The sequence below is a fragment of the Lobosporangium transversale genome, assembly GCF_002105155.1.
Source record: "Lobosporangium transversale strain NRRL 3116 chromosome Unknown BCR41scaffold_36, whole genome shotgun sequence".
Lineage (NCBI taxonomy): Eukaryota > Fungi > Mortierellomycota > Mortierellomycetes > Mortierellales > Mortierellaceae > Lobosporangium > Lobosporangium transversale.
In genome coordinates, this window is record NW_019029014.1 from 362808 (window position 1) to 385776 (window position 22969).

Sequence of the window (22969 nt, forward strand, 5' to 3'; positions counted from 1 at the left end):
GGCTTATAATTGACAAAAGCCTCTCTAAAAGAGATATCGGTATGAGTTTCCAGTTGCAACTCCACATATTAAATCATTGGTTTCTTGGTGGCAATAGTTTTATTTAAGAGTTTGCAGACACCTCGGCGGTTGATACTCCTGACGAAGTAGTGCTATCAGTAACAGCAGTAGCCTTTTTCTTCTCCCATGGCTTTGGTCTGGGCACGAGCTGTGCCTCACTAGGTGTTCCTTCAGCTAGATTATTGGGGATCTGGCGAATGCCTGAAAACAAAAGGGAAGACGAATATAACATCAATTATGTATTCAAGTACGAATGTTTACCTAATACCTAGACAAATACTGAGGAGCTTTATCTCCCCTTACCTGGGATCGGCTTTCCAGCAGCAATGAGCTCACAGATCTCTTGGAAAGACTTTGGGTAGCTCGGATCTTTGAACATCATAAAGTTAGAATCAACTGCTTTTGTAAATAGACGAGAGCTCAAATTTACAAAAACATGATGGTAAGTACCTGCAGCCGGTGCGACCGATGTAATATCATTGGAAGCCGATGCTCCTATATCATTGGCTGACATAGTATTATGGTCTTTTCCCAATGATACCTTGCCTGTTGAGCTCTCATCATTTGTCAATTGTTGTTGAGCGCGCCATGCCTTGTATTGAGAGATATCAAATGGTTTAATGAATCTGATGATGAGGCCCCCAAGAAATGAGGGTAGCGGGGATTGGGTATACAGTAAGCATTAGAGCAAATTACAGTGAGTAAAGTGAGTGAGTCACTTTGAATAAAAAAGTACAGGTCTGCTGGCATGATCATATAAACTATCTGGAAACCCATACCGAGTATAATAAAAGCATCTAGCATTTTCAATAGCTTCTTTTTTCTCTTTCTCTGTCTTGTTTTGATTGCTGTTTATAATGGATTGTAACCCTGTCTGCAGCAGAAGAAGAAACAGGCCAGTTTTGTACATTTTCAGTTTTGAAAAGTCATCATGAGTGTCATGCTAAGTTGATTCCAGAATGAATAAATGAATACCTGAAACGTAGCATCGTTTTCAAAATCATAAGCATCAAATGCTTTGAAGGTCTGCTCCTGTTGCTGCTGCTGTTGTTGTTGCTGCTGTTGTTGATCCTGTTGTTGTTGCGGTGTTACCTCCATAGTTTCTCCTATTACGAGTATAACTGAGTGCTAGGGTGTTCGGTTATTTGGCTTTAAGTGACACTGAATGGCAAATGCAAAACTGTATCACGTGTAATAAAACCTGTATGAATTGATCCGCGTTCTTCGCAAGTGTCCTTTTAATTTCACGCTTTTTAAATTGTTGCCGCTATCTGATATGGCCCTATTTGTATCCATTGCTTCGGCTAATCGATTTCAACGAAGTACACTCTCCAGATTCAATTAACAGTATCGATCAATTCCTTCATTATATTGGAGGTTGGCTTTAGTTTGTACTCAAATACGTACGAACCTTCAATAAAAAAAAATTAAAAAAAAAAAAACCCTTCGATAGCCAGGACTCATTTGATAACAGTTGCAGAGTCCAAGTGAGCACGCAGTCTGGTGAGGTGCCTAACGGCCTGAGCAAACTATTCTCTGTTTTTGCCGTCACAAGGGATTTAACAAAAGGTTGTTCTCTTTTGCCCCTGCTTTCTTGAAATCAATAAGATTGCATTAATACATGATAAATGATATATGACTGTGAACGGACACGAGTATTGCAAGCGTAAGCCTCCAGCGTGATTAATGGTAGGGTGCGTGCACTCAAGATCAATGAACTGGAGGTGTAGGATATTTGAATGAAGCATAATATAAAAACATGAAACAGTGAGCTTTCATTCAGATCAGGTATATTTATAAGTGGCTATGCTACAGTTTGATGAACATGAGAATGATAAAGTGGGGAGATGCGTGCAAAGGTGTGTGATAATGTGTTTGCTATGTTGGTAACAATAGTTTATCAAACGAACTGTTCCCTAGCCCTAATGTCCTTGGTTCGGTGTGTAGTAGGACGCAGTGCTGAAATTAGGTGAGAGAGGCAATAGTCGATATCCTGGTTTGTAATTCATGCACTAAAAGACTAAAAATACAAACGCGTGTTTGTGTGAGGACCCTGTTTAGGCTGTGTGTCCTTGTGCCAATTCATCGTGCTAAAATGGCGAAGAAAGTACATCTGGTTGCTTTCAGTGGTTCCATTTATGGCATACATATTTTACTATTGGTAGATTGTATTTATTTACTCCTTGTTTGTTTCCTTTTTTTCTTCATGTTTACCTCCTGACTCGTTTCTTCGCTTGCATTAAAAAAAAAACCACTTCTGTTGTCGTTATTCCTACACCTTTTCCCTGTTCTTCAGCCCGTCCATCATTTCTTGCAACACTTTCACCTACTGAGTTTATCGCATCACTTTTTTGAATACATCACAAAGCTAGCATACTCCCCCCACCTAATCATATACATTAAACGTCAGCTCCCATCTTTTATTTCAAGTTTCCTTCTCTTTCTCTTTCTATTCAAAGCGTATCTCATTAATGTCACATCCAAATTCAGGAGCTATATGCTTCCAAATTGATCCATCTTATTCATCAATAGGCCTCAGAAATATTAATGGCAGTCCTTCTCACCGTCATATCGATCAAAATAACAGCAGTGGGAGTAGCAGCTTTGACTCTCGGTATCTAACTCCGCCAACAAACGATCCTCTTCTGGGAACTCCAGATTCATCTATAGCTTCGCCAGTTCAAGGTGCTAGAAGCAGCAGTATTAAAGACCAGGATATGAACGTATCCTCAGCATACTCATCATCAACAGTGACATCGATATCAATGACGGCTTCAGGGTCCAAAGCCGTCTCTTCCCGTCGTAATAGGAACAGCGTCCTTCTGAACGATGGCATTAAGCATAATGCCGAGGTCACACGGTCCGATACCAAGACTGCTTCTGCCTCAGGCCGCCTACGGCCGCAGCGCTCATTAGTCATGAAGCATCGACTTCGCAAGCTGAATGATTTTTATGAAGAGCAACAGGATCAGCCACAACAGCATGGGCAAGCCAGTAGTGGATCCCACCATTCACCGGTCTCAAAGCCCCTTCCATTATTACCACATAGTGCCGGAAGATCATCACCATCATCATCATCAGAAGCATTGCCGAAAAGACGAGGTGTCAGTTTAAGCAGAGGGCTGTCATCTAGACGGCGAGATCCTCTCGGTTCTTTGGTTTCACGTTCAGCTAACAGCTCTTCCAACCCGGAAGAAATAGATACATCAAGGTTGCTAGAGTACTCACAGGAGATTAGCTCTGATCCCTTGAGCTCTCGTTGTGACAGAGCAGGATACGAGTCGTATGAACTACAACCCACCTCTCTTAGACAGGAATTCTCCACCATTGACTTGAATGGTAACCGTGAGAAGAAACGCTGTAATAGTCACGGCCTTACATCTGAATATTATAATTCAACTCAGGAACATTGCTCTGACAATGACCAGCATCATCGTCATACATGGACTGAGATGCTGCATGGTGATCGACCAGACCGACACTTGTTCCCGTATAGGAGTAGTAAGGAGAATATCCATGCTCTGAAGACCTTCTTAAGACGATTTTATCTTGTCCTATTGATTATTCCTGCATGGACCATTCCGTATGTTTTGACAGCCCAAGCAGAGCATGCCCAATTAAAGCAGGAGCATCTGCTAGAAAGAGCAGCACCGGAGGTGGAGGAGAAGGGGGCAGGAGGGGGAGAACATGGAGTCATGTTAAGCAAGTGGGCCAATCTAATCGTGTTTATTCTCAACTTATTGGCTATGATGCATCTCGGCAAGGCAGCAGGTGCATGCATGGAGGAATTAGTCCCCAAACTCGGAATGGTAACACTACACAAGAAGCTCTTTTTTTTTTTTTTTTTTTTTTTTTTTTTAGTTTAATAACCTCATTGTTAATGATTGTGGTTACAATATTGATTCTAGAGAATTGTCAGTATTTTTGATGCCATGACAAGCAGCTCAGTCGAATTGGCTGTCGCAGCATTTGCATTAATGAAGGGTCTTGTGCGCGTAGTGCAGGCAGCAATGCTGGGGGCCATTCTCAACAACCTATTGATGGTATGGTATTCTCTTCCTTCCTTGTTCCTTTCATCTATACCCTTTTACATTTCGGTTCATATATTAATTTGGGGTTTCTTACATTCTTCCTTCTAGATGATGGGTATCGCACTATGTGTTGGAGGCTATTATCACCGTGAACAGAAAATCCAAGCGGATACATCTCAGACAGGAATGAACCTGCTCATGATTGTTTGTATATCCTACGTGATCCCTGTGGCACTTGATAGTACCTTCACAGAGCTTCGTAAAGCTTCTATCCCCCATCACCTAAGCCAAGCACAGCTTATTGAAGCAACACGAGCTATCACTGAAGGAGTCCAACACGATCTCTGGACCATCAGTAAAGTCATGGCCATAGTCATGTTAATTCTATATGGATGCTGTCTTTTGTTCCAATATGATTCCACATCCTTTATGGTCACACCAGAAGCTAAGCACACAGGCGCCCATACTGTTCACCGTCGAAATGTTCATTACTGGTTCGCAGGCTTGGGTTACTCAGTCATGCTGGGGGCTCAGATCTATTCCGCCAATCTGTTGGTTCATGCTGTTGAAGCGCTTGGGAAGCAGTTCCACCTGAATGACTCATTTGTAGGATTTGTCTTGCTGCCAATTGTGTTAATTGCAGATCTTCAGGAGGAGGTCATTGCTATCAAAGAAAGTCGTGCCAATCGTTTAGATCGATCCATTGCATTGATGGTTGGCAGTTGTATGCAGATCGCACTTTTAGTCACCCCTCTCTTAGTCCTGTTAGGTTGGGTCGTCGATGTGCCTATGACTTTCCGGTTTAGTCTCTTAGAGGCAGCTGTTTTGGCAGGGTCTGTTTTGATTGTCAACTACTTGCTACAAGATAATGAAACTAATTGGCTGGAGGGATGTTTATTGTTGGCTGCGTTCTTCATGTGTGCTTTGGCATTTTACTATGATATTAAACCCTTTGAGTCAGAATTGGGCAGTGGAGACCATGAACCAGGAGCTGGAAGCCATCATTAAAAATTTGAAAACAAAAATAAAATAAAAAAGACATCTTTATTGGTGGCGTTTATTGCAATAGATTTATGCAGTGTAAGCGTCGCCCGTTCTATTCCGATTCACCTTAGCTTAATATGTTTATATATCTCCATCAATTATTGCCATCAATTATTGCCATCAATTATTGCCATCAATTCTATACCAACTCTAATGCTACCTAAGCACTGGCGTTGGTGTCAGAAGCAGAGGCGGATAGTGCTGTAGCAGTGGCTCGCTTTTCCTCAGCGCTTCCATACAGAATATCATGTCGTTTTTGGTTTGCGAGACGGATCTGCATCTCCCGGTCACGACGTTCGTAGTTGGTAAATGCCGTGTCGGACCCATTGCCAAAGCCTGCCAAGGACGCAGCCACCATGAGCCAGCCCTAATGACATACGACAATATCGTGCGAATGGGCAGGTAATGTATGCAGAAAAAGAAAGTCAGAATGACGTATATTTTACTACGCTGTTCATAGTAAATGTAGATATATATCTGCTTCTGTGCTTTTTTTTTTGTTACCTTCTGAGGAGGACGAATGGCTCTAAATCTTGGGGATGTGGCATGAAGGACCGCCCCTGCAAAAAGAGCTACGGTACTGTATTTGAAGGCACCAATAAAGCCTCCACGCATAGCAGCTTCTGCTGCAAGATCGTCATCGTTCTGTTTGATAAGACGCATAGTGTTTTTTTTATGTTTCGCTTCTTAGTTTTGGATGTTGTTGCTTGTTTGTTTCCTTTAGGGTTTAAGTAGTCTATTGCCCTTTGTTTAGTGATGCTAGGTTCTTTCAAAAGAAGGTGAATGAATGAATGTGTAAAAAGAAGAAGGTTGACAAACATGGTTTAGAATGAGCCCAGATATTCCGAAACAGATCACTTAAGTGGCGTAAAATTCTCAAACCAGCAAGTTATATGAAGACTACTTTTATATGGGAAAGCACCTCCGTGCGCGTTTTTGCAATATCACTCGCTAATACGACAGACTCTTATATACATTCTTCAGGGCCAAGAAGAGTGAAGGCGTCATGGCAACATTTGCTACGTGTACCGATTTACATCGCCATCCCTCGACACGCAATGCGGGATTAGCTGCCATCTCTTTCTGCGCCAACGACAATGCAGACGATGAGCTGCAAGGCGTGCCTCCTGCCACTTCCTATATATTCGGACAGTGCCAATTTCTCAAGGTATTGGAGAAACGCAAGTCAGTTGATCTTTGGACCGGATAATAAAAAAATGCCCCATATAGGTCTCTGGGCGAAAATGTGATGGACTTGAGACTGACTTATGATAACGGACATCCTGAATTGCATTCATGAATAGAGCCTCTCTCACCCAAACCTTTGCGAATACTTAGATGCCATCAAAGGGAAGCGAGGTAACATTTTAAAGCAGGTTCGAGCACCAAAACGCCCCAAAGGAGCTTCATATGTTTTTCTAGCAAATTGATGTTTGGTCCTGTTGTCTATATCACATTAGATCGAGTTTTCGTTGTCCAGGAGCACTACAGCAACTCATTGGATCTCAACCGTATTACATTAGAGAAAGAGCAAGAGAGTACTTCACCGAGAGGGTTAGCAAATGCATCAATTTCAGTAATTCGAAGTCAAAAACAAAGTCCTTATAACAAGCTTCATTGGTTTGTTCTCTAACTTTTTATTTTTTTTATTTTTTTTTTACTCAGACAAAGCATTACGAGGATTCGAAAATGGGCAGCGCAAATTATAGACGCACTTATATATCTTAATTCCCATGGGATCGTACATCGTGCTTTAACAATATCCAATATCTTATTGACTGAGGATGATTTTGTGAAGTTGAGTAACTATGGACTCTATTATATGACCAAAGGCGGTACACTTGTTCAGTTTTCGATTGGGGAGCCCCACTATCTCTCGCCGATGGCTTTGGCGCAGCCTTACACATTATCTCTTCAGGATTATTCTGTACGCGATGGATCATTTCTTCTATTTATTACATCTGAAACGTTAGCTGATTAAGTATATGGACCTGAAATTAAAACGCTATCCTTCCCTTGATGTATATCCTATGTACCCAGACAGATCTGTGGTCCGTGGGAGTTATTATGACAGAGCTATTTCTAGGAGTGTCATTCTGGCGCGCGGATCGATCGGATCTGGATGAGCTGATCGCATCGCTCTTTGCCCTACGGAAATTGTCGACCACATCCAATAACTGGATCCAAGATTGTTCAGAAAATGTTGGCATCAACCCAATTGTATTGTCGTTTTTGAAGACAGGCAGAGCTCCGGACCAGGATCGAGTAAAGGAACAAGAGCGTGAGCAAGACAAGAGAGAGGAACAGATCCAAGAGCAGGCGGATCAAACCAGCAAGGAAGAAAACGAGCTCAATACATTTATCTGTTTCCTGAGAGCTTGCTTGAGCTTGGAGGCTTTCAATAGCATTGAGCCAGCGCAAATTCGCAACCATGATTTCTTTAAAGCTCTTGATGTACTTCATCGAGAAGGCGAACAAGCTACAGGATACAGGTCAAAAATGTGGCATCAAAAGCCATATATCCAGTCAACATCTTTGCCCGACTACGAAGGGGAAGTCAAGCGGCTGCGGGACGCAATTACTCAAAGAAGGTTAGCCCTAAATGAGGACAAGGGAACCAAAAAGCATCCGACTAAGAATGAATTGCTTTATAAGCTCCCTTTGTCACAAGTATTCTACCTTTGGAAGTTGGCTGGGGGCGATGTCGAGGCTCAGTTCCGGAGAAATGGACGTCTTGTGGGAACACCTCCTATACAGCTCTTACCCAAGGTGGTTCACGTCGCAGAAACCAAAGATGAACGTTATCAGCATCATGTTCGTGATATTGCCGATCTATTTTCAGACGTTCCATGTATTCTACCGCTCGATAATCTAGAGAGTGAAATTTTGAAGTCAATCCATGAACCTAACAAGGATCAATTTTCGTGGGATACGGATTACTTCTTGTTCTCGGATCCAGATGAAATGAACTTTTTGCAGGGCACGATGGGGGATGACAAATATAAAGATCGTGGAACCAGCGGTAAAGACGATGATTTTCTCTACCCAGACTCGATGCGGTTTACGAACATGAATGTGGCCTTTAGGAAAGCGCCCGCTTCTTTATCATCGTCAACACCATCAAACACAGTAGGAGCCTCGGCATCAGGTGGTGCACCATCACTGGCACAGCAGCCCAATAAAGCGCGCGTCAAAGTGCCACTTGCGATCCGAGAAAAAGATCTGGGTTACCAGTATCAGCGGCTTTCAATGTTTACAGATCTATTGCTTCAATATCCAGCCTCACGTGCAGAGATTCTACATCATTCCAAGATCGATATCCCACCACTTCTCCGTGGCAAAGTATGGGCTGCCATCCTCGGGGTTGTCGGTGACTACCAAGAGGTGTACAACGGGTACGACAAATATACGGAGAAGCCAACAGATCGGCAAATTGAGCTAGGTAAAGTGAATGAGTAATGATCGGATTTATCATGTGCAAACAGATACTGCGAAGCACCTAATAATGAATAATTTAAATCAAAAAATGCTGCTAGATGTGCCGAGATGTCATCAATACAATCAACTGATGTTCTCCCCTGCTGGTCATGAGAAGATGAAGCGGCTACTCAAGTGTTGGGTTAAAGCAAATGAGAACCAAGCCTACTGGCAAGGTGAGCTTCCCGTGTAAGACATGAGGGTTGCACCATGAGATGGGATAATAATACTACCACTAACACAAAAAACGTCTTGTATCTATATATCAGGACTGGACTCTTGTTGTGCTCCGTTTTTGACCTTGAACTTCAATGACGAGGCATTAGCGTTTGCATGCATACAGTTGTTCCTGCCAAAGTTCTTAAAGGATATGTTCTTGCATGATAATTCGCAGGTTATTCACGAATATCTGGCGGTTTTTAAGCATCTCCTTTCATATCATGATCCAGAGCTGTCTAGTCATCTGGATCATATCCGATTCATTCCACAGCTCTATGCTATACCATGGTTTATGACCCTATTCACTCGTGAGTGAACGCTTTCTTCTTTAATGCCCTTTGTTCCGTTTGTGCTTTTATTAACTTTTCTTTTTTGTTTCTTTCTTTCTTTCTGTCTCTCTGATAATAGACATTTTCCCACTTGATAAAGTATATCATCTCTGGGACAAAATACTCGTCGGACCTTCTTCACTCCCACTTTTTGTTGGTATTGCAATATTACAGCAATTTCGCCAACAGTTACTACGATCTGAGTTCAATGAGGCCATCAGTATTTTCTCTGAATCCTTCCCAGGAATGGACATCGAAAAGTGTATTGAAACTGCACTGGCAATGTGTCGTGTCACGCCACCATCTACTTGCTGGCTATCGTACGATCAAGAATCGAGGGAAATACGAGAGCAGCTACACTTGCCAATAACAATATCAACAGCCGCAATCCCTGGAAAAGTAGTTAATGGCGAAGTCGGGGGACAAAAACCAAACGGTAAAGAAATCAGTCAATCTTCCGCAGGGCCAACAGCCCCTGTAGATCATAATATTTACAGCAGCTCTAAAGCATCCTCGGATCATCAGGAGTTGAAGAGACCGAAAGAAATCGAGAAGCGAATATCAGGTGGTGTAGGGGTCTTGCACTGGTGGGAAGAGCCTCTTTCAATCGAAACAATGGATGCAGAACTTGCTCCGCGAATACATCGTTCTGATTTTGTGAAGCTTCGCCAACAGGCCATGGTGATTGATATTCGGCCTGAAGAAGAGTAAGAAAATGACTCTCTGCTAAATTTTATCTCCTAACTAACTCTACTGTCACGCCACTGTTTAAGTAAACATTGAAGTACAACAATGTCTTCGTTAACCTGATGCGGTTTGGTATCCTGCGTTTGCATTTAGGTTCTGCAATGGCCACTATCCACTTTCAATTCAGATGGTCCCTGGCCAACTGGGGCTATTGGTGCACATTCTAGGGAAACTTAAAAAAAACTATCTCGTCGTGATCGCCAATAGAGGGGATTCTGGGCCAGAGGTATGCCATGTTTGTGTGGGTGACAAAGAAGAATGGTAGCGAGTTTGCTTTGTCTGGGCATTCAACGACTTTCCTTCATTGTTCTTTCGACCAAACCATAGTTTGCCTCGGCATTGGTGCGACACGGCTTTTCAAGAGTCGCACTATTAATGGGTGGCATTGATGCCCTTCGAATCACGGAACCTGTGATGTCGTTGACATCTAATTCTGCAATACCAGGGAATCAAGCATCACCGTCCCTTTCTACTGTCAGTACCGCATCCACGGCAGTGACAGGTACGACGACAACTACAATAATTACGACACCAACAATCTGTTCTTGTAAACCATTCCGTCAAGCTATTACGGTGCAGAGCAAAATCAAAGATGAAGTGGCTGTCCAGAAATGTAAGACACCATTTACTCAAAAGAAGATGCGAACGACGATGGCTGCGTAGACTAGTGTAATACTTATTATCTACAACATACTAATAAAAGTTTGAGACTTTCTTGGATTTCCGCATGGGCGAAGCACAATCCCCGTTACTTCATACCACAAATAACTCTAGCTTTATTTATTTATTTATTTATTTTTTTTTTAAAAAAAAAAAAAAAAAAAAAAAAAAGCATGCATTCTCCCTTGTTACATCTCCATAGTTAGAAAGCTGTCAACAAAGGGTAAAATTACTGGTAACAAGATCATTCGTGACATTTAAAGCAAGGTCACACTTCGTCAATAATACGTACTTTTGTTGTGCTTGATCCAGTTACTCGTATTTTCTTATTTTGCTATGCTTGCTTGGACCTTCTTCCATCGTTGGTGTCACAGGAGGTACAGGAATTTTGAACAAGAAGGAAGTGACGCGAGAAGTGAACAGCATCGCTGACAGGGAAGTAAAGGACAATTTAATATGATGAAGGTAACATTGTCAACGTCATTGTTGACAAAGCTAGTAGATATATTGAGGATAGAGAGGTGCTAATCAGAGGGCGACGCTATGAAGGTTACCAGGTTAGTGGAGAAGTATAGCAATGATTAGAATAGGATGTTTTGGGATCGAGAAAACGAACGCTAACTAGCCTATGAAAAGGAGGAACAAGGCACCGTTTGGCCAAAGTCATCATTTGTGTTGTGGGCCAAGGTCACATTTTGGGGACTAAAATTCTACTGGGCTTAGTTATATAATTTATAAACTGGTCATTTGATCCGTCACAGGAATGCCCCCCAAAACCTATTTGAAAATTGGTTTTAGGTCATTACATACATTTCACTTTCGTTCATTCTTTTTTTTTTTTTTGTAAATCACTAAATCACTAAAACATTGCTACATCCATCTTTACTTCAATTTTTTTTTCTGTTATTTATTATTTTTATATTTATTTTATTTTATTATTTGATTTGTGTCCTAAAATATTTGCTATGCCTCGGCAAAGTAAACTGTCAATTTCCCTTTTGCTGTCCTTAATTCTCTTGGCATTTTCTCTTGCACTTGCGCATCCACTCTTCGGACCTTTTTCTCGAAAATACAGCATCGCACAGATCTCGCCGGGACAACAACAAGAAGATAGATCGTCATGGATGCAACCTATAATCGAATCACAGCTCAGTCATAACCAATATTCCTTCCAACCTCCAATCCCCATTCATCAAAGGCATCCTCCAACCAAACAGCAGATAAAAAACGATCCTGATGACCTTTTGTTAGCACAGATTGGTCAAGATCGACCAGATGAGGTCTTAACTCTACGCCATGCCCTTCATCATGGTGGCCATCGATTCCCAAGACTCTTTCGTCGACGTGATTTCTCTCAAGCAGATATTCTAGCCAACGAGTTGCTCACAGGAGAATCTTTGTCTCATCAAGTGAAAGTCAAGACCACAACAACGGTTAAACCTAAGGGAGATCGATTCAAGTCATTCAAGAATAAAGGCTTCCGTGCTCTTGGGATGGGCTTACAAGGTCAACAACAATCCTTTGGACCCGAAACCTGGACACGTGAACTGGTGGATGCCCCAGATATGACAGATAAAGAGACAATTATATCCTTGTCAAAAATGAATTACAACTCGTATACCGAGGTAGCCAGTCCAGGATGGTATGATCTTGAAGACAACTGGGCAGTGGTAAGCTTTTTTTTTTAAGGCAATGAACTTTGTATTTACGTTTTTCATGTTGATGCAATTGTCTGTGCAAATTACATGGCTAGGAGCATGTGAGAAAAAAGCACACAAAATTATATTAGACTGAATTTTACACCTGTTTTTTCTTACATTTAAACATGGCTTTAGAACTCGACATTTGGTTGGGAAGAAGATGGTGTTAGAGGCCATGTATTTGCATCCAAGGACAATACAACCTTAATTGTTGCTATCAAAGGTACCACGGCCGCACTTTTGGGTGGAGGTGGCCGTACTGCAACGCGTGATAAAATCAACGTAAGTCCTTTTACATAGTGTGCTCCCTAATTCCTGGCCCTGTACCCCCCATCCACCCACCTACCTTCTGGTGCAAACGATTTTGACGGGTATGTCATTGTATTACACATTTTATAGGACAACTTATTGTTCTCATGCTGTTGTGCCAAGGTGGATCGAACATGGCGAGGCGTTTGCGATTGTAATACTGGCGGGTATCAATGCGATCAGACTTGTATCGAGCATAGCGTCAGTTCCGACGACGTTTATTATAATATAGCGATGGTATTGTACACAACAACCCCCGTAGGCTGTGGATTTTTTTTTATGACCTATGCTTTTTGACATTAACTCCTCTTATCTGCTATACTTCGCTCTTGTTGTAAGACCGTCTTGTGGACAGTACAGGATATGTACCCGAATGCGAATGTTTGGCTGACGGGGCACAGTTTGGGTGGCGGTCTCTCAGCATTGCTAGGTCTGACGTTCGGTGTACCTACAGTGACATTTGAAACCCCAGGTGACCGACTCGCAGCGCAGAGACTTCATTTACCTGGACCTCCTGCGATTAACTGGGATGAGTTTCCGCTCTTCCATGTGGGCCATACGGCAGATCCAATATTCCAAGGGGTTTGTAATGGGCCACGAAGTGCTTGTTATTACTCGGGATTTGCTTTAGAGAGCAAATGCCACACAGGCAGGACCTGTGTCTATGATCCAGTAGGCGAAGATAACTGGAGGGTAGATATTCGGACACATCGCTTGGCAGATACGATCGAGGGTGTGCTCAAAGTGAAAGAAGTGCCACAGTGTAAACAGGAGGTCGGATGTGTTGATTGTGGATTATGGAATTATGTGTAAAACTATTTAATGTGTACAAAAATATTTGAATATATATTATAATTATCTATCACTGTCTTCTTTTTGCCTTTTTTTTTATTTTTTTATTTTTATTTTTTGTACTTAAGTCGCCACATTGGATGTCAGCTCAGCAATCATCAAAAACTCTTGAGCTCGGTACTGGGTGTCAACTACGTATGATGATGAGAAGGAAGAAGAAGTAGTGTTCCAGCTGAGAATATGCGCTCGTACGACAGCCGCGATATTGGCTGGAATACCATTTTTAGATTTGAGGGTGATCTTGGTTAGAGCAGTGAAAATAAATGCTTGAATCAGGGATTCTGCATTCATAAAAAAAAAAAAAGAAAGAAAGAAAGAAAAGCGTGTCAATTCCTTTGCGTAACTTTGGAAGGCATGATTAATCCCTTATTAAAATTACAATCTTTTCTTTGTTACCTTGATTGATCAAGAGACAACGCACCAGGACTTCAAGGATAGTTGATATGCTTCCATCATCAGCAATATCACCATATTCACCTAGGATCCAGGTTGCAAAATAGGCCAGTGGCAGTGTTGAAGTCACCTTATCCTTTTCAGAGGCCAAAGTGGAAGTGGTCAAACTGTACTCCTTCTCAGCAAGTAGCTCCATGGTCTTTTGGACAGCTAAGACTCGCAAGTGTATTGTGGTGAAAGCAGGGCTTCTTGCACCTGCCAATCACATGGACACCAGACATCAGACATGGCACGAAACTTTGGAGTCAGGGCAAAAATTTTGCGATAAGCTAAAGTATGCAAACAAAAAGACACAGTTTTGTTTACCTTTTTCAAAAACTCGCATGACCCTTTCAACAGTCTGCATGGTTATTACTTGTCCTCCTCTTTCTAACAAGTCATAAATTAGCTCAAGGTACCATGCCTCAGATTTACCAAACCTTTCTCCTGCATCCAAGATCTGATCCAAAATTTTTTCACGACGGCTTGGATATTGTTCACCCCTAGATCGACCATTGCTGCCATTGTTACTCTTATTATTTTCGGTCGAAGCATATTCGTCCTGTTCCTGATAAAAGGCATAGACAAGTCTGTCAATAATGTTCTCAGAGTTATCAATGGTCAGCATCCGATAGAGCAAGTCGAGTGCCTTTCTTTGGATCGTAGCATCTCGGCTGTCTAAGGCTTGGACGACAGCTGACAGCAAATCTTCATTCCACCAGGTATCTGACCAGGCATCCGGACGAACCTGACAGAGCATGGAGATGCCCAGATATTTCAGGTTCTGATTCGAAGATGTTGCAAATTTAGTAATAATCAAAAGTGGGTTCCGACTCTTTTCCTTGTACTGACACAACTCAAGAATAACCGCTGGTTGAAAGGTGTTCAATGTTCGAATCACCTCAAATAGGATAGCTACGATTGCAGAAAAATAATTGCACAAGATCAATTGATGATCTAGATTTTTTTTTTTTTTTTTTTTTCCACGCTAGCGTAGCGTTGTACAAAAAGATAAAGACATGTGTCTCATCTAAGAAACACACAAAACTTTTTTTTGTGCAGCTGTCTAGCTTTTTCAACAGGTTCCGGCCAATAAACCCATACACTGGGACTGGATATAAGAAATAAGAAAAATAAAAAAAGCCTCATTCAAAATACGAAAAGAATTGCTGGATTAGAATTTGACGCCGGCTCCCTAAGGCTGCCCAAAGAGGTAGATTACTATCAATCTATAAGATAGCTTCTTCATGGAGTGAGTTCTTGTTATGACTGAGGGAGCAGGGGCCTGTAAATGGAGTGTTTTCTTCCCGACAAAACGAAAAAAAACAAAGGTGGCGATGTAGAACCTCATTCTTGCATGCATCCATGCAACAAAATACGAATATTAGGACCACAACACAAACACATTGACACATCGACACAAAGGTCGTCATCAGCTTATGTGATTCAGGCACAATAACAAGCACAAACACAGTCTTAACCACCACATCAGCAGAGCATTATGAGGAATTCAATATTCTTCTGTTCATCATTAAATTGACCCAGACTTTGTAGCTAATTAATAAGGCGGACTTACCAAACGCGGTATCAACTCCTTGCCTTGCTTTGTGGAATGCTCCCATGATGACTGGCGTCATCGCCATACTTGCACTTAGAGAATACCATATCATCCAGTCGTTTTTTTTTTTTTTTTATAAAAAAAAGTTGGGTCCAGTTGAGGAAGAGTCGCAGTTCGGGTGGAAAATGAAAAAAAAAAAAAAAAAAAAAAAAATTTAGTTCCACAATGGGCAAAAAAACTGGAAACCAGGCATAACATGAATTATTGTTACCCAGACCCCCGGAGAATTCATAGAATTTTAAAAAACTATTCCATAAGCATTTTCTGTACCTAAGATCATATTGTCCGAGACGTGCCATTATTTGGAGACAGCGGATTTGGATCCATGGTGCAGGAGTTCCATGATAGGAATAACCTTTGGGCAGCTTGCCATCAATCACCTGTTGGAGAATCTTGATGAGTGCTGGTACAAGCCCAATCATTTCTTTCCCATGGTCCTAATGGATGGCATAAAAAAAAGAGTGTTCATGCATTGCATGTAGACCGCAGGATATTGGAGGGAAAAAAAAAAAAAAAAAAAAAAAAAACCGCCTACTTGAACAACCACAGCAAAAAAACCAAGGGCAGCAGACATAACACTTGGTTCAGAGTCAAAAAGCGCCTCTTTAATCTGATCGAGGTATGGTAGTATCAAGTCTGGATTCTGGATATAAAAGTTTTTCAAAGCAACCAATGCCCGCTTTCGAACTGACTCACTAAGATCAATGAAAGAAATGTGGAGATTGACAGCAGTGCGTGTGAGTTAAGAGTCTAATAACCTAATGGCTTTTTTTTTTTTTTTTTTTTTTTTTTTTGCATAATCAGACCGATTTTTTTTTTTTTTTTTTTTTCAGTGCGTGGTGGTATTACTTTGTGTGCAACATGGCTTTGAGGACATGGCCGACCATAGAAGGGATCACGTCTAACAACGTCATGTTGCAGAGTGTCACTAGCGCCACGACAACATGGTGATAGTTGCTGCTTGTCAAATCCTATTTTTTTAAAATTGAATTTTAGAATTTTAGAAGCTCAGAGGAAAAAGGCTTCACATTTCTCCGAACTTTTTTTTTTTTTTTTTTTTTTTAAAAAAAAAAATAAAAACCTTTTGAAGCGTGTTCACCAGCATAATATTAAGCTCGTTGCCTTCTTGAAGCAACAGATAACAAGCAAGGTATCCTATAACAGGCCAAAGGGCCCCAAGTAATAATCAAAGAAATGTCTATCAGAAACATAAATGCTGGATTTGAAGCGGCTTAAGAGGGAAAGAATTGAGTGCACAAACCAGCACGCTTTTCTGCCACAGTCTGCCCACTCTGAGCTAGTTTTAACGCATAGATGACTCCGAATTGGACATCCTGCCCCATCATTTCTCCGTAAATAAGTCGTATCATGTTCTCTTTCATAACAGCCTAGAATTTGGGTGAAAAAAATATGTCAGTTGTCATGAAATAGGATGAATCAACCCGATCCAATCTTCCTATGTACTATCATTTGGAATAGCCAGGAGGTAGTTTATTATCGGATGTTTCTTGAAATAAGCTAAACAGATACCACTTTTATTACCGTTGATACGTTGGGATTGGAGATGTTAAGCCGTAGAGCCTCCAGCGACTCATCTGAAAAGGCTTTTGCATCTTCTGTCTAAAAAAGTAAGACAAAGCGGGAGGATGATCAAAAGGATAAATATAAAGCGTACAAGAAAGCCAAAGGTCTGAGGACAAGGGCTACAGAGCCAGAAAGGGTGGTGTATCTAATTGATTCATTAAAAGATGAAATAAATAAAAAGGAAACATCGACTATCAAGATCGCCGCGTATGCAGCATGTGCATACCACGCGTCCCGAGTCTGTGCTATGGCTGCCCGTGCCTGTCAGAGTAGAAAGCAACTTTCGTGAAAAGTCCATCGCCAATAAAAAATAAAAAATAAAAAATAAAAAAGACCCACAGAGCAGAGGTGTGGAATATGCTTTCTCCTTTCTCTGTGACTGAAAGAAGAGATAGTGAGGGTGGTAATAGTGGTGGAATCAAAATTAGTAGTTGCAGGTATTGCTTTTATTGTAATTGTTGAATCAGAATCAGGCAATGATTGCATTCAGCCTTGAACAGTAACGAGAACACAGGCGGCTATGCTCTCTCTGTATCAATTGTGATGGTATATACTGTGAGCGTAGCAGTGCCTTCAAAAAAAAAATAAAATAAAAAAAAATGCAGATACAGAATGCTCTTCACAAGTGCACTCTCTTGTATTGATTCCAATTCAGTCAACAATACCAATGGCAAAATAAATGGGATAAAATAAAACAAATGGCTCTTTCGTTGTATAGAGCAGAACAGAGGCTGCTCTCCTCCTTTTCTTTCCTTCCCTTCCTTCTTTCTTTTTTTTTTTTTCTCTCTCACCTCTCTAGTGCTGTTATCCTATAATCACTCTCACCACCATCCCCCTCTTTCTTGCTCTCCATCTCCAGGGGTGTTTACTTGTGTGTGGGTCGTGCCTGGCATAATTAGAAGTATTCAAGCCCTATTTTACTCACGTTCTGCTCTTGTCTTTAGCAACCACTTCCCCATCTCCCCTCTCACTCTTTCTCTCATCCTACATTCATTCTCGCACAATCACACTCTATTTACCATTCAATACCTGTCTTCCCTCTCCCACACCCTTACTCGCATACACACACTCTCTCTCTTTCTCTTTCTCTAGTTGCAATCATAACCCATTGCTCAACTCAATTCGTTCATTCAACACTGGTTTATTATTATCTATAATCATTATTCATATTACACTCTTTATTTTTGTGCATTTCGGATTATTTAGAGCTATTCATTCTTTTTCTCCCTTTCCCTCCATTTTTTTTTTTTTCTTTTTTTTCTCTCTTCTAATCACCCGACACAGCATCATGTCGGTGATTCTGTAATATTCTTCGAGTTCTTGCTTTCCTATTCTTTTTAACAACCAAATATCTTTGTTGTCAATTGGATCTCGATCTTCTTGGCACTCATTCCCCAATTTCACATCATAACCCACTACATAAAACATTCACATACATATACACATTCATCCGTACATACACAAATACACATATACATACATTTACGCACACACTCTCTAACTCCCTCACTTGCCTATAATCATCACACGTCCTGTGACTGCACCGCTCTACTCCTACTGCATCCATCTTATCATTCGCACCTACGTACATTTATCAGGGCAATATGGGTGGCTCACAACAAGGCGATCAGACCAACGAGGCTGACGGAGATACTCCTCTTGAGACTGATCCCACAGGAAGATTTCAGCGCTTAAATGAAATCTTGGGCGAAGGTGCTTACAAACACGTCTATAAAGCCTTCGATCAGGAGGAGGGCGTTGAAGTGGCCTGGAATCAGCTTCGTATCGACCATCTTACAAAGAAGGAAGCTCAAAAGATTCTCTCCGAGATTGAGATTTTAGAGTCCATCCGTAACGAGCACATTATCAATTTTCTAGCCTCCTGGTCTACCAAGGCTCCAAACGGTGGAGAGCGCGTTGTTTTTGTAACCGAGCTCATGTCTTCTGGAACACTGAAGCAGTATCTCAAAAAGACACTTAAAGGTCCATTAAAGCCTAAAGTCCTCAAGTCATGGTGTCGTCAAATCCTTCAGGGCCTTGTCTATCTTCACACCCATGATCCTCCCATCATTCATCGAGATCTTAAATGCGATAATATTTTCATCAATGGCAACAACGGACAGCTTAAAATCGGAGACCTTGGACTTGCAGTCGTGCGCCATCGAACCCATGTCTCCTCTGTCCTGGGTACTCCTGAATTTATGGCGCCAGAGCTCTATGATGAAAAGTATGACGAGAAAGTTGACATTTATGCCTTTGGCATGTGTGTTCTTGAAATGGCAAGTGCATTTTTTTTTTTTTTTTTTTTTTTTTCTTTTTTGACTCGGATGACAAATTGGCCAATATGTTCCAAAAAAAAAAAAAAAAAAAAAAAAAAACAGGAAAAGCAAAGGAAATACGCTTGTGTAAGGATCACAGAGTTGAATGTTAATCATTCTTTCTCTGCTCATGGTCTATTTTGCTATTGTGCTGCGGTTTTTGTCTGCACTGCACTAATAGGTCACAAAGGAATATCCGTACTCCGAGTGCACAAACCAGGCTCAAATTTATCGCAAGGTCACCAAAGGCATCAAGCCGCAGTCGCTGGATCATGTCCAAGATGAAGAAACTCGTGAGTTCATTAACCGTTGTCTGGATCATGATGATCGTACTCGTCCGTCTGCCCAGGAACTACTTGACTCGGATTTTTTGAAGCCCTGCGCTGCAGTACCTTCTCTTTGCGGCTCATCCACAGGACTTCTTAATTATCCTAACCGAAGCCTCCACGATGGTATGGATACACCAGATGGTCATAGTCCGGCCTCCGCATCAGCCTTGGCTGGAACATCCTCCCTATCAACTGCAGCCTCGCCTTCATCATCTTTTGCATTACAAAATACATTGCCAGTCATGTTGCCCAAAGCGACTCCTTTACCTGAAAAGGCAGCAGCAGCAGGCCCTCAACCCATCACTATACCTACTACAGCCTTCACTACCACTACGACCGTTGATGCTGATAATAAGACCTATCATATCCGTTCTAATCTCGTACCACAAACACCCACATCCTCTGAGCAATCTGTATCTAGTCTTCTTCAACAACACCAGCAGCTGACACAACAGCAGCAGCAGCAACAACAACAGCAGCAGCAACAACAACAACATTCTCAAGAAAATAAAGCTGCAATACCTCAGCAGGAGCACGCGAAATTGGATATGGAGCCCCCTACACTGCACTCGCATGCAAACTCCAAGACATGCTCGATTCAAGTGGTGCAGTACGGTGAAGAAAATGGAGAACAACTAAATCTCAAGATGATTTGCACATGCCCCGTGGCTGGTCCTCGGGATGTGACCATGGCAGCTGGCACGCATGAGATCAAGTTTCCCTTTGACTTGAACGTGGACACGGTCGAGGAGGTCGTGGCTGAAATGATTCGCGAGCAAATCTTGTCTGGTGATGATCGTGAAGAAGCAACAGCAAAGATTCAGGATTTGATTGACAGCGTTGTCTTGGCCAGAAAAGAACGTGCTCGTGCTGCTAGGGAATTGCATAGAGCATCAAAAGCCGTAACCGACCATCGTGGACGCGCGTCCTCCAATCATCATCATGGCGTTGATCATACCAATCGATCTACATCGAACAGCCGTAAAAACGGCCATCATCGTCCGATGAAAAGCCCTTCTCTTTATGATCTACAGCAATACGGTTCCTCGCCTACGGAATCTCAGTACGATCATTACTCATCCGTGGGTTCCGACTCCATGAATACCTGGAATGATGTTGAGTCTCCCATCGAGTCAGATCAGGGCTACGGAACAGTTCCTCCTCACCCTCCTCAGCAACCTCCCGTCATTACTGAGTCGACTTTTCCTCCACTCAATAATCTTCATGCTCCATGTAACAAATCTATTGGATCGCCCGATCAGGCTGTGCAGGGACTGACGGATAAATCTCATCAGGCTACTTATTCTGAGGCTGTACAGCACTCTGTGGGTAACTTTCATCGATCTTTATCCCCCAATGCGATCGAGAGTGATGGATCTTCTAGAGTGTCAAGACCTCAAGATGACTCTACCTTGGAACAAAAGTCCCCGACAGCTCGGCCAGTAGAAACTAAGGCTACGCTCACAAACGGTGCTTTAACGAAACAAACCTTACGGGATTTTGAAGCAGGAAGTGCAGACAAAAAGAAGTTTGATGATTTTGAGGATGTTGGATATACCTCTCCTTATCGCCATGGCGTGTCAAGTTCGTCAATCAACTATCATCGTCGATCACCTTCTGTGGATGCATCCGTCATCCTTACGTCTCCAGCGCTCACTTCAGCGCCTATAATGCCTTCCTATACAGGCACATCGGAGACAGCCGTTGGAGCATCTGTTAGATTGCAAGGAAGCCTGGATCAACAACATTTGGGTGCTGCTGCTCCTACTGCCTCTACGCCTTCAGCTAGCATTAGTCCTGAGATTTCCCCTGCTCCTTCTCGGGACTCGCCACCGCAAAATATGTCATTGCTGAATTTGAATAGCCCGCCCATTCACACAAATACCTCTGTCCAGGCTAGCATGTCGGATCCAGGACATTTGGGCCTAAATTCAAACGAACTTCAAGTGCCCTCTATTTTACCGCATACGATCCATTATGACCAACGGGTGCCTTCTTCAACAGAATGGCCCCATCATGACTCTTTACATCCTCATCAATATGCCCTCCACCCGCAACAAAAGTATGCTACGCAACCCTTCCAAGAGCCCATGTTGACAAGCGAAGCCAAGAAGAGCATTGAGCTTTGGAGTAACAAAGTTCAGCCACCAGATCGTGTGAATAGTGGGGCTGGATACATGAATGGATCAAATTACTCGAGCTGCCCAGAGATGTCAGATGATGATGAGATACTGGATGAAGATCTTAAAATCTTGAGAGAGAAACAGCGCCAAGAACTCGAGCTGATGCGACTACAGCACTTACAGCAGTGGGAAATGATGATGAAGCTTAAGGAACAGAAAGGACTGCAAGAGCGGAGTCGGCGCAAGAGCGAAGTCAACGGCTCAGCCTACTCTCCTATTATGTCATCATCATCCTTTCACCATTAATCACTTCATGGTGTCTCTTCGTTTGCATCCTTTTTTTTCTATTCTTTTTCTTTCTTAGTTTTGCCGTGATTTTGATTTATCGTCCATTGATAGCTTGCTTTGCGTCCTTGTATCGCCATCATTCTTTAATGCTTCTTGTATTATAGCAATCTCTTTGTTTCTTTGTTCCTCTCTTTTTTTGAGCTCGTTGTGTATTTATCTTTTCTTTTGCTTCGCTGCATGTAATATAATGAATAATATAATGAATGATAATGACAATAATGAATAATATAAAAATGAAAATAAAATAAATTTATAAAAAAAAGCGTAGAAAAACTTTGTGCCCCCTTGAAATTTTAGAAAAACTTTTGTTAAGGATGCTTAAAGTAGCAATAGCCAGAAGTCTGCCAGAGAGAGGACGTCTTCTGGATGTTTTCGCGTCAAAGGCGAACATTTCTGTACCGGTAGTATTGGTTATTTCTACAAGACACTTCCTGATAACCTTCGAGGGATAGTCAGAGCCTTAGTGTCAACTTCATTTCGTCTGCTAAAGTTCAAACACTTTGAGCCCAGGATCCTAGAACTGTTGATATTTCTTAAGTTTCGTGTGTCATTTACCAACTGAAGGTAACTTTTTAAATGCTCTTGACAGTATTGTATCATAAGATAATAATTGATCTACTGGGAGTATCCTTTAGTCTTCAGAGACGTCAATATAGTAACAGTATCCTCGTGTCCTTGGATGTTAGTAGTAAAATGACGATTATTCATTCTAATGTAAGACACTGTTATGCTCGCTGCTAAGATTAGGGCCCAAAGAGACATTTGCAATTGTGAACGTGTTTACTGCCC

At 41.8% G+C, this 22969-nt stretch overlaps 8 protein-coding genes across 8 annotated transcripts; 5 read left to right on the forward strand and 3 right to left on the reverse strand.

The window, feature by feature from the left end:
* Positions 1–52: 52 nt before the first annotated feature.
* On the reverse strand, positions 53–1197 carry BCR41DRAFT_359114 (hypothetical protein). The gene is made up of 5 exons (XM_022025174.1): positions 1036–1197; positions 840–934; positions 511–686; positions 364–429; positions 53–261 (listed from the first exon to the last, which is right to left on the reverse strand). Exons 1-5 carry the CDS (start codon positions 1156–1158, stop codon positions 104–106), a joined length of 618 nt encoding a protein of 205 aa, XP_021878620.1. The 5' UTR covers positions 1159–1197; the 3' UTR covers positions 53–103.
* A 2184-nt stretch (positions 1198–3381) lies between these two features.
* Positions 3382–3811, forward strand: BCR41DRAFT_359117 (hypothetical protein). Its single transcript, XM_022025175.1, has one exon. The coding sequence runs from the start codon at positions 3397–3399 to the stop codon at positions 3583–3585; it is 189 nt and encodes a 62-aa protein (XP_021878621.1). The 5' UTR covers positions 3382–3396; the 3' UTR covers positions 3586–3811.
* Positions 3756–5099, forward strand: BCR41DRAFT_309868 (Sodium/calcium exchanger protein-domain-containing protein; the record flags this gene model as incomplete). The annotated part of the gene is made up of 4 exons (XM_022020970.1): positions 3756–3869; positions 3969–4103; positions 4200–4332; positions 4384–5099. The coding sequence occupies 4 exons, from the start codon at positions 3756–3758 to the stop codon at positions 5097–5099; spliced, it is 1098 nt and encodes a 365-aa protein (XP_021878622.1).
* A 28-nt stretch (positions 5100–5127) lies between these two features.
* On the reverse strand, positions 5128–5935 carry BCR41DRAFT_359119 (hypothetical protein). The gene is made up of 2 exons (XM_022025176.1): positions 5640–5935; positions 5128–5502 (listed from the first exon to the last, which is right to left on the reverse strand). Exons 1-2 carry the CDS (start codon positions 5796–5798, stop codon positions 5296–5298), a joined length of 366 nt encoding a protein of 121 aa, XP_021878623.1. The 5' UTR covers positions 5799–5935; the 3' UTR covers positions 5128–5295.
* Positions 5936–6077: 142 nt separating this feature from the next.
* On the forward strand, positions 6078–10592 carry BCR41DRAFT_325944 (rab-GTPase-TBC domain-domain-containing protein). Its single transcript, XM_022021600.1, has 10 exons — positions 6078–6303; positions 6440–6494; positions 6596–6689; positions 6801–7062; positions 7176–8577; positions 8672–8788; positions 8882–9139; positions 9240–9867; positions 10001–10133; positions 10235–10592. The coding sequence occupies exons 1-10, from the start codon at positions 6142–6144 to the stop codon at positions 10568–10570; spliced, it is 3447 nt and encodes a 1148-aa protein (XP_021878624.1). The 5' UTR covers positions 6078–6141; the 3' UTR covers positions 10571–10592.
* Positions 10593–12060: 1468 nt separating this feature from the next.
* Positions 12061–13389, forward strand: BCR41DRAFT_378566 (alpha/beta-hydrolase; the record flags this gene model as incomplete). Its single annotated transcript, XM_022027168.1, has 4 exons — positions 12061–12237; positions 12403–12549; positions 12667–12834; positions 12937–13389. The coding sequence occupies 4 exons, from the start codon at positions 12061–12063 to the stop codon at positions 13387–13389; spliced, it is 945 nt and encodes a 314-aa protein (XP_021878625.1).
* Positions 13390–13490: 101 nt separating this feature from the next.
* BCR41DRAFT_359123 (armadillo-type protein) lies at positions 13491–17602 on the reverse strand (the record flags this gene model as incomplete). Its single annotated transcript, XM_022025177.1, has 11 exons — positions 17289–17602; positions 17021–17098; positions 16740–16866; positions 16560–16633; positions 16328–16449; positions 16014–16173; positions 15749–15915; positions 15437–15510; positions 14188–14775; positions 13825–14076; positions 13491–13709 (listed from the first exon to the last, which is right to left on the reverse strand). Exons 1-11 carry the CDS (start codon positions 17358–17360, stop codon positions 13492–13494), a joined length of 1932 nt encoding a protein of 643 aa, XP_021878626.1. The 5' UTR covers positions 17361–17602.
* A 1064-nt stretch (positions 17603–18666) lies between these two features.
* On the forward strand, positions 18667–19753 carry BCR41DRAFT_309852 (kinase-like domain-containing protein; the record flags this gene model as incomplete). The annotated part of the gene is made up of 2 exons (XM_022020967.1): positions 18667–19329; positions 19562–19753. Coding segments are annotated over 2 exons (855 nt in total), but the record flags the coding sequence as incomplete, so codon positions are not given.
* Positions 19754–22969: the final 3216 nt, after the last annotated feature.

What these genes read in the sequence shown, in the direction of transcription:
- BCR41DRAFT_359114 (XM_022025174.1), bottom strand. Translation starts at nt 1,158, where the DNA reads ATGGAGGTAACACCGCAACAACAACAGGATCAACAACAGCAGCAACAA. An exon ending in AAAACGATGCTACGTTTCAG is followed by an intron (nt 935 to 1,035) that starts GTATTCATTTAT and finishes CTTCTGCTGCAG; the next exon opens with ACAGGGTTACAATCCATTAT. An exon ending in ATCGGTCGCACCGGCTGCAG is followed by an intron (nt 430 to 510) that starts GTACTTACCATC and finishes TGATGTTCAAAG; the next exon opens with ATCCGAGCTACCCAAAGTCT.
- BCR41DRAFT_359117 (XM_022025175.1), top strand. Translation starts at nt 3,397, where the DNA reads ATGGTAACCGTGAGAAGAAACGCTGTAATAGTCACGGCCTTACATCTG.
- BCR41DRAFT_325944 (XM_022021600.1), top strand. Translation starts at nt 6,142, where the DNA reads ATGGCAACATTTGCTACGTGTACCGATTTACATCGCCATCCCTCGACA. An exon ending in TGCCATCAAAGGGAAGCGAG is followed by an intron (nt 6,495 to 6,595) that starts GTAACATTTTAA and finishes ATATCACATTAG; the next exon opens with ATCGAGTTTTCGTTGTCCAG. An exon ending in GAACCAAGCCTACTGGCAAG is followed by an intron (nt 8,789 to 8,881) that starts GTGAGCTTCCCG and finishes TCTATATATCAG; the next exon opens with GACTGGACTCTTGTTGTGCT.
- BCR41DRAFT_359119 (XM_022025176.1), bottom strand. Translation starts at nt 5,798, where the DNA reads ATGCGTCTTATCAAACAGAACGATGACGATCTTGCAGCAGAAGCTGCT. An exon ending in CCATTCGTCCTCCTCAGAAG is followed by an intron (nt 5,503 to 5,639) that starts GTAACAAAAAAA and finishes GTATGTCATTAG; the next exon opens with GGCTGGCTCATGGTGGCTGC.